The sequence below is a fragment of the Amblyraja radiata genome, chromosome 2 (assembly GCF_010909765.2).
Source record: "Amblyraja radiata isolate CabotCenter1 chromosome 2, sAmbRad1.1.pri, whole genome shotgun sequence".
NCBI classification, from domain to species: Eukaryota; Metazoa; Chordata; class Chondrichthyes; order Rajiformes; family Rajidae; genus Amblyraja; species Amblyraja radiata.
Window position 1 is genome coordinate 73,962,260 of NC_045957.1, and position 10,270 is coordinate 73,972,529.

The 10,270-nt window shown below is 43.7% G+C and overlaps 1 protein-coding gene across 2 annotated transcripts in view; it reads left to right on the forward strand.

Annotated features, from left to right (window-relative positions):
* drosha (drosha ribonuclease III) overlaps positions 1-4,735 on the forward strand; it is a 149,846-nt gene extending 145,111 nt beyond the window's left edge. The window contains exon 32 of one of the 2 annotated variants that reach the window (XM_033049036.1): positions 3,775-4,735. In XM_033049036.1, the coding sequence (XP_032904927.1) occupies positions 3,775-3,905 (131 nt within the window). In that variant the 3' untranslated portion in view covers positions 3,906-4,735. The remainder of the gene's footprint in view (positions 1-3,774) is intronic. The other variant, XM_033049044.1, reaches the window with a different exon arrangement.
* The last annotated feature ends 5,535 nt before the right edge of the window (positions 4,736-10,270 follow it).

Genomic DNA, 10,270 nt, shown 5'->3' on the forward strand with positions numbered 1-10,270 from the left:
TCCAGCAAAGGTTGCCAACTACTCGATGTAAGGCCGCAGTGCAGACGGAGATACGATACGGAAAATATTTGCATCTCCGTCGAGGTGAGAGATTGGAAAAAGTTTCCCCCCCCCCCCAACTGCCCACCCCCACCTCACAAGCTAATAAAACAAGCTAATGAACACTAAAAACATACATTTAACACATACAAACAAACAACAAAAGAAGGAAGGGACAGACAGACTGTTGGCAATGCAGCCATTGCTGGCGCCACCCGTCAGCGCAGTAGAACAAAAAATCTTATTTCTTCAGTTTGTGGTTGTCAGCTTTAAATATTCCTGCAATTCTGTCTGTGGGTGTATATTTGAAAGGAACATTTAATGCTACTCTTGGAAACTAGCATTCTTCAACAGAACAGGAAAGTTAGCTGTCTTGAATTTGAAGTTTAGCTGCTAAGCACATTGGATTGATCTGAGCCTTCTGCTTGCCACTGGCAATCTTGGCACAATCTTGTCTAAAAGATTGAGGGAAGCTGAGCAGCACAACACTCAACCAAATATACCTTCCAGCTCTCACTTTGTAAAATCATGGAATATATTTCATTCAAAACAGGTCCAGGCAGGAATGTGTCGCCCAAGCTAAAACTAAAGGCAAAACTTCATGGAGGATGAAGATTTGAAACATTAATCTAGAAACTGCTTTAGACACTTGATCGCTCTCTGCCAGGGTTAGTGGAGAGGGTTAGAGGGAAATGGTTGGTTTGATATTTCAGGCCAGAGAGCTTTTGGCATAAATGGAAATAGTGACAAGGGTGGACAAGCCAAGTGGAGCAAATCACATCAGAGGAAAGAGCAGATTTCCCCAATGTAGACATTCCTGGAACAGGATGACAATGAATTCAGCAAAGAAGCAAAAATGTTGCAGATATTCAACAGGGCAGCAAGCTGTGGTTTGTTTAGCTCCCTGTCATTGACTGTTATTGGATTCCTATCTTATTTTCCTGTCATAAGAATCAATTTGTATCATTTTATGTTTGGACTGTATGACTTGATTTTCTTTTTCATAGTGTCGATAGAAGGACTTACTCGTCAATCTGTGTTCGAGTGAATTGAATCATTGAAGTTCTGTACCAAAGATACTAGAGGAGCTCCTCTAGTATCTTTGTTCTGTACTTCTTAACCGTAACTAAGTAACACTTTATAAGTTTGGACAAATAGTAATTTGGGTTAAGAGAGAACTATGAGTAGAAATCGCCCAATTAATGTAGTGTTTGCAATTGTTTCTGATTTGAGCGGCTACTCTTGTCAGCAGCGGCCTCTGCAGTCCGTCTGTCTTTTTATTGTTTTCTGTCTTGTTCTATGTAGTTTTTATTGTTTCTTTTGTCGGGGTATGTGTCTTTCCCCTGCACGGGAGACCCGACCTTTTCTTTGTCGGGTCTCCGTTGTCGTTGGGGCTGCAACGTGGAGCGGCCTCCGACAGGAATGACCTGGGGCTCCAGTCGCGGAGCTGCGGATCTACTCACCATCACGGAGCTGGCCGAGTCCGGAGCGGGTGGAGCTGTGGTGGAGCGCTGCTGTGACCCGACACCCGGAGATTCGGAAGCTCCTACCGCAGGTCTGTGGACAGTAATACCGGGAGCCCGCGGGTCCCTGGTGGGAGACCGCTTTTCGGGGCTTCCCCAACGGCGACTTCTCCCGCCCGAGTTGCGGGGTTGAAGATTACCTGGAGCGGGGCCTACATCACCGCCCCGTGCGGCTTGGAATGGCCGCGGGACTTTGTGAGCGCCCGCCGAGGCTCCAACACCAAGAGCCCGCCGGGGCTCCAACACCAAGACCCGGTGCATGGCCTTGCATCACCCGGCGTGGCTTTAATGGCTGCGGGACATTTAACATCGCCCGCCGGGGGCTTTGACGCTGTCTTTGACTCTGACATGGGGGGGAGAGGGGAGTGCAGGGGAGAGATATGTTTACGTTTTGCCTTCCATCACAGTGAGGAGGACTCGCTGTGATGGATGTTTATGTGAATTGAATTGTGTTGGTGTGTGTCTTGGTTCTTTTTTTGTATGGCTGCAGAAACCAAATTTCGTTTGAACCTCATGTGAGGTTCAAATGACAAATAAAAGGTATTGTATTGTATTGTATCAATTTTAAACTTTCCCCAACTTTGACTTGGACAATTCCTCTAACGTAGTCCCATCCTCACTTCCAATGATACCCTGGATGGTCACCATCCAACAGCTTAGGTTGATCATTTGTTTCTGTAGACTTTCCACACTGTCTCCTTTGTTCATGGTTTTTCTGAAAAAGTGCGTTACTTTTTTTTTCTTCTTTCATTAGTTCTGAATGAAACATCAAATAAAGTTGTGGTATATGGTCACTAGTATTAAGCAAATGGCGACCATTTGAATTTACCTTCCAACATTTGATTCACTTGAATGAAATGGTATTAAATGTAGAACTGTGAGGGTGAACAATGGCAATGTCCTTGCATGCGACAAAATGATTTTCTTTCTCCAATGTCTTGTCATTTTGGTAGTTCGAAAGTTTCTGAGAATCCATCTAATGATGATGTAGATTTCATAGAGTTAAACAATACTGAAACAGGCCCTTCGGCTCAATTCATCCATGCGTGGAATGAAATAACTGTGTATGATGGGGACTGTTGCAGAAGCCTTCTCTAGCTTTTGAAGTTACTAAATCCATTTGATCACCAAGACATAACAGTTCCCATAACCATGTTTCTGAAAGTATTTTGCTAAGTTCAGGCTCCAAAAGGACATATACAAGTACAAAGGCATAATGGATAGCTTTCTGTTTATTTATAAACTTCCGTTCGTGTGTTCCAGAAGGTTAATTAAAGAGTTGAAGACCAGTATTTCCGTACCACCTTTCACAGCCCTAAGCCATCTCAATACACTTTACAACCAGCAAAATGCATTCTCAGTGTTGTCAGGGTTGTAACAGCTAATTTTCAGACAGTAAGCTCCAACAAAGAGTATTGATGAAATAAATAGTTTTTGCAATATGATTGATAAATATTGGCCAAGACATCAACAAAAGTTATGCTGCCTGACCCACTGAGTTACTCCAACATTTTGTGTCTTTTTCTCAACAGAAGCTATCTTCCTCTTTGAAATAATGTTCAGTTTAGTTTAGAGATACAATTTGTAATAGGCCCTTCAGCCCATTGAGTCCATGCCAACCATTCATCACTTGTTCAAACTAGTTCTATGTCATCCCATTTTCTCATCCATTCCCTACACATTTGGGGCAATTTTACAGAGGACAGTTAACCCTACAAACCCGCATGTCTTTGGGATGTGCAAGGAAAGCGAAGCACCCAGAGCAAACCCACGGGGTCACAGGGAGAACATGCAAACTCCACACGGATAACACCCAGGGTCAGGATTGAACCGAGGTCTCTGGCACGGGGTGGCAGCTGCTCTATGCCACTGTGCCACAGCTATGCCACTGTGCCACTCACGTCTGTTGACCACCTTATGTACAGAGTGTTCCTTGGTATAGTGAGGTAATAGCATGGTAGCACACTCTAGCAGTGCGTCACTCCCCCTCTGATCCTACCGTGTGCAGTGGGGTGTCACCCTTGCCATTTACTGAAGTGTCTGTTGTGGAACTTGAATCCATTGTCTCTGACTTTCAACCAGGTATATTGCCCATTGAGCCAAGGACTGATGCTCGCTTGAGTGAATTATCTTTTTCTTGCCACTTTGATGCAACATCCTTGAAATGCTGCAGGGTACAGTTCATTAATAAAATATTTCCTCTTTGTACCAGATAACTTTCCCCAGATGGCTCATCAGAAGCGCTTCATTGAACGGAAATACAGACAGGAGTTGAGAGAAATGAGGCGGGAAAAAGAGCGACAGGAGAAGGATCCCACTGAGACTGAGGAAAGCAGAAAATAAACGAGGACATGAAAACTGTGGCATATTTACCTTCTTAAACAACTGCAATTCCAGCCACATATGCCTTTGGGGACATAACCTATTTTTAATGTGAAAGTGAATGAGGAGCCGAGAAAGGCGTTACGCAAGACCAAGAGACAGTATTCTGTCTTAGCTTTGAGGTATGAAACCCACACACCTGCTGAGAAGGCATTGCAATGGGGCAGACAATTTTATACTTTCCGAATAAGTCTCATTTTAATTTGAATTACTGCCTTTGAAATTTGTACATTCATTTTGTAATTTTAATTTTCAAACCAGCTGATTGTTTACTTGTTGCTTTCGTTACATTTATGCAAAAAAAAAGTGCTTTTTGTCTGCAACTCAAACTCTATAATACTTTGTTAATAAAATACCTCATTATAAATGAAGGGCACCTCCGTGTGTCAATACAGCTGTGTCCTGAAAAATGCATGATAGCTGGCAAAGGAATATTTTGCTTTGATTCAGGGACCCTTCAAGCCTTTCACAAAAATAATTTTGTGAATAAATCTTTGCACCATGTCCTGTTAAAACATTCAATGCCACCATTTAGTATAAACACAGATTGCATTGGTATCACCTTCAATCTGCACATTTCACATTGGTAACACTTTAAGATGTGCTGCTTCATGTAATTAATATTTGACTGTCGACTGATTTTATTATATGCACCAGGATCAAAATGTGATTGAATCAGTACTTGGTATTGTTAAGTGTTACAAACCCCACATTCGGCACATCGTGACTGGGAATTGATGTGTTACACGGGTGTGTTCTTTAGTATGATTAAATTAATGTTTGCCATCAGATCACAAGCAGATTCTGTTTCTTCGGAAAATTTAAAGATGAATATTCATAATTTCTATCCAATTTATTCAGTGTTTGTTGGGGGGAAAGTCAGTATTGTAACCCTGCAAGTTCGTGTAGGAATTAAGAATTTAGTGGAATTTTCCTAACAAAATATTTCTCGCCAGACACTGAACTTGCAATTATTTTTATACAATCTGTCTTTAATAATATATTCTTGTCAAAATTGTGACGCTGGTTCGTTAAGTCTTTATAGTTGTGATTGCGTTTCATAGCTCTTTATAAAATAATTCCAGAAAAATATTGGAAGGAGGAGGAGAACATTTATTCTGTCAGAGTGTTATCTTAAAAGAGGAGGGTGGTGTTTATTCATGGTTTTGCGAGTAGGAGATTATCATTGCAGTCTTTGCTCTGGAGAGGTTTGGTATTTTGAATTCCAAGCTGAAAGTGGAGGGAATGGGCATTAGCGTTTCAAATCAAAATTCTGATAAGTGCTGAATGCATCCTCTTCTAACCTCCTGACTCGGAGTATGATAATTTGGCAATTAGTTGCGAATACTAACAGGCATCTGGCATGATTTTTACTTCAGCATGAAACTACAGGACACATATTAAACATTCTGATATAGCTGGCATTTCAAACAAACAACTTCTCTACATTAAGCAGCCAGGTTCAGTTGAGGCCAGTTTCTTTTGAAAGTCAGTGACCTCACCAGAACTATGCTGGATGGTACCAGTCTGGAATGTGGTTGTATATTTTTCAATCGTATCCAGAAATGCCACTTTGATGATGGACCGGTTGGTAAGAAGAGGAGTGGAATTGGAGCTAAGTTTGGCCTTTTCATTTGAAATCGCACACTGCTATTTGGTAACTGAAATATGAAAGGGTAATTCTTGCTTAGCGGTGGCACTAAATTAATTTGACAGCAACTTTCATTCATATAGCGTTTTTAAGATTGCAAAATGTTTCGCAGGAGAATTTTCAAACAAATTAAATTTGACGCTGAGCCACTGAGGGTTTTTATTAGGACAGATGACCAAAGGCTTGGCTGACCAGAGATAGGCTTTAAGAAGCACATCAAAAGAGGAAGAAGGGGCAGTGTGATAGCAGGAACGGCAATCGAAGCATCCGCGTCGGGGCGATCGAAGCTCCTGCGGCTTGGAGTTCCCGAAGTTAGTCTCTGACCATAGACCGTGAGCTCCATGATGTTAAAGTCCCGCAGGCGGTAGAGCTCAGAGGTCGATCCCTGGCAAAGGGATCACGAGCTCCGTGATGTTAAAGTCTGCAGGCACCCATGGTGAAGCGCTCGAAATCGGTCTCCAGCAAAGGTCGCCAACTACTCGATGTTAGGCCGCAGTGCAGACGGAGATACGATACGGAAAATATTTGCATCTCCGTCGAGGTAAGAGATTGGAAAAAGTCCCCCCCCCCCCAACTCCCCACCCCCCACATAAAACATGCTAAAGAACACCAAAAACATAATTTAACACATACAAACAAACAACAAAAGAAGGAAGGGACAGACAGACTGTTGGCAAGGCAGCCATTGCTGGCGCAACCCGTCAGCACAGTAGAACAAAGAATCTTATTTCTTCAGTTTGTGATTGTCAGCTTTAAATATTCCTGCAATCCACATCAAAAGAGGAAGAAGGGGCAGTGTGGTAGCAGGAACGTGTGGGAGGGGGAAATTCATGAGCTTAAGCTGTGACAAGTGACGATGTGACAATAATGACAAAGCAATTACATACTGGGTTACATTCTTCACCTACCCCCTCTTCCAGCCTGTCCTATTGTTTCAGTACAGTCAAAGTGATGAGAGATCATGCTGTTGTGCTCAGCAGTCAGCTGTTATTGATGCACGGTGGATACTGCCACCTAACAGTCTATGCCTTGGACTGCACACTTATTGCAAAATCCATCCAATTTTCATCACCTTAAAGTCAGTGGGATGAAAATTGATGCCAAAATAGGACCAGTAGATATGCTCCACTGTATTACTGCTGAAGTGGTGGCATTTAAATATATATATTTTTAGTCTGTCTCTACTTAACTCTTGTGGAGAACATAGGAACATTTCTTGGCATAATCTTCACATTGAATCAAATTTTTCATAAATTGTACACTGCCATTTTACTTGCTGCTGCAACTATTTGATTTTATTTTGGGGAATTTGAGAACTCTTTGTGAAGTAATTTATGGAATTGTACAGCAACAATTGGTTTTGTGTCTTTCCATTTTTAATTGCATTGATGTTAATAAGAAAACCAGACAAAGCATGAGACAGATCGGTCAGGTGCTGTTGCTCAATTTCCACTACTGGTGAAAGACAAAGCACACCTGCATTGGACCCCACCCTACATCTCCCTTCTTAAGATGAATTCAAAGAATGATCAAGCAGGTTTTCTAATTCTAGGTTGACTTTGTTGACTGCTATTGATATTGGTTTATTGCGGCCATGTGTACTAAAATACCGTGAAAAGGCTTCATGAATGCAATCAAGTTACCACAAGTACAACAGGTAGATACATTGTTGCCAGTGGTAGTGTCCGACTTTACTTTGTAGGCTGTTATAACATGCAAGACTTGCCACAGCAAACAGTTGCCCTTGTAGATATCACAGGACACGGGCTTGGTCCAGAATTATCTCTTGACATAACTAATGGCCGCACAAAGGTTATAAATAGATTTCTTGTGCTGCTCGGGATCGTTTGACTTGAAAGTTGTAGACTTGGAGTTCACCTGGGAATGGACCTCACAGTTCATCCATGGTTCCCCTTCGCAGAAAACAGATTCTTCTTTGGCATGAATTTCTCTACACACTTGCTGCTGAAGTCTGGTCAGCAGTAGTATACTCATTACGGTTGGCCGTAGAGTTCTTGGTGAGTAAGAGACAAACTGATAGTATTTTGGTAACACACTAGAGGTTGGCCTGTTTGGAGCCCCTGGGCATTATGAGCAAAGTCCTGGGGTACTTTGTTTCAAGGCTATTGATGATGGTGTGCAGTTTATCGAGTGCAAACTTAGCGTCATCATGAGGTGCAATATAGATTGCTGTTGGGAGAGTCAAATTGAATTCCTTGACAGGTAGTAAGGCTGGCATTTCATTTTTTGTTATTCAAGGTCGGGAGCAGGAGTTCATATGTTCTAGAAGCAGAATCAGGTCATTTGGCCCATCAAGTCTACTCTGCCATTCAATCATGGCTGATCAATCTTTCCCTCTCCACCCCATTCTCCTGCCTTCGCCCCATAACCCCTGACATCCGTACCGAGGAGCTCGCCAGGGCCACCACATCTGAGCAGTACGAAGAGTTAATGAGGAAGCTGTACCACCCTGAACGGTTAACACCTGTGTATGTGTGCAGGCATCTTATGTGCACGCCTGCCAGCCAGGAACGTCATGGGTGAACACGTGTGCTGTCGATTGGAAACACCGTACAATCAGAGGACGGTGACACAGATCTCAGCTGGGTCACAGTGTGAAATGCTGCAGCCATTTTTTGTAAGTTCCAATGATGTTTCCAGTTCGAACTGTGGTTAAATTAAATTACTCCGTTGTGATTATTGTTCTGGGCAATATTTAAAAGAAGCAGGCCCCTCCACCTCTAACCTTGGCCAATGAAGCCGCACAATTCATCCAGTGAAGTGTGAAGCACTCAGCACAATTTCAAGTCATAATCATAATCATGCTTTATTAGCCAAGTATGTTTTGCAACATACGAGGAATTTGATTTGCCATACAGTCATACTAATTAAAAGCAATAGAACACACAAAATACATTTTAACATGAACATCCACCACAGTGATACCTCCGCATTCCTCACTGTGATGGAAGGCGAAAATAAAAATCTCCCTTTCATTGTTCTCCTGCGGTCGGAGGCCTCTAGCCTCCGTTGACGGGATGATCTTGACTCTCGTAGCCGGCGTCAGGCCTCCTCATCGGGGCGATCAACTCCTGCATCGGGGAGGGAATCTCAGTTCCCCCGCACCGGGCGATCTACCTCGGATCGGGGCTAGTCGAACGTCATGCAGTTTTGGAGCTCCCAACTTGGTCTCCCGACACTGCGAGCTCCTTGGTGTTAAAGTCCGCAGGCCGTGATTGGAGCGTCGATCCCAGGCAACGAATCGGCTCCGATGTAAGTCCACGCTCCGCGGTGGGGCTCAAAGTCAGTCCCAAGCAAGGTCTCCAGCTCCATGATGTTAGGCCGCAGAGCGACCGGAGATATGACCCAGAAAACAATTGCATCTCCAGCAAGGTAAGAGATTGAATGAGAGCTGTTCAATGCCACAGTGTACCTGGACAGTAAACTGAGCATGTCCAGGAAAGCTGAGGTTGTGTACAAGAAGGGACAGAGCTGCCTGTACTTTTTGAGAAGGCTCTGCTCCTTCAACTTCTGCAGTAAGATGCTGCAGATGTTCTACCAATCGGTGGTAGCCAGTGCCATCTTCTTCACTGCTGTGTGCTGGGGCAGCAGGGTGAAGGCTGCAGACGCCAATAGGATCAACAAGCTCATCAGGAAAACCGGCACCATCCTGGGGGCGGAGTTGGAGAGGTGGTTCCTTCCCCCACCCCACCCCAATCTTTGCACATCCCTACAACACAGCAATGTTACAATGACCGGTTACTTCTCGTGATGCTGATCACTGTCTAAATATAAGCCAGGGCGTTAGAGTATCCCTGCTCATCTTACAAATAGTGTCACAGAATTTATCGCATCCATCTGACAGTGTAAGTCGGAAATGTAGCAGACCCATAGCATTTGTTTGTTTTTTTCACTGATTTTTTAGCAAGAAGAGTCAAGCTGGAATTTGAAGAAATTAATTGAATTGCAGCAAAGCTTCATACATGTCAGAGAATTATTGTAGGAACCAGTGTTCAAAAGGGAACTGCAGATGCTGGAATATCGAAGGTACACAAAATTGCTGGAGGAACTCAGCAGGTGCAGCAGCATCTATGGAGCGAAGGAAATAGGCGACGTTTCGGGCCGAAACCCTTCTTCAGTCTGAAGAAGGGTTTCGGCCCGAAACGTCGCCTATTTCCTTCGCTCCATAGATGCTGCTGCACCCGCTGAGTTCCTCCAGCAATTTTGTGTACCTATTGTAGGAACCAGGTGGGACGAGGGATCGGAAGGAACACGTTACACGTCTTGTGAGAGAATGCAGGGGGCAGAATTAGAATTACACAGTGAAGTCACCCAATCAATATATTTCTTGAAGTGTGGCAGTGTTGGACACATTGCAAGTTTGGTTCAAAATGTGCAAACAACTTCTTCAGTCTTGGGGCCACCACCACAAAAAGTTGGTGTGCATAGATCCTTGAGGCCATCATGTAACTAACCAGAGCAGTAGGCTGGAAAGAGTGGGATGGTGGAGAGCTCTGAGGAGGTGGGGGATGAGGTTTGGTCAATGCTAGGGCAGATCATGAGGTGTGGAAGTGGGAAGGAGAAGATCGGGGCCAGTGCTGAGGAACGATCATGGGAGGCAGATAGTCACGGGCATTCGCTAATCATGGGTTAGATTGAAGTAGAGTGATCTATG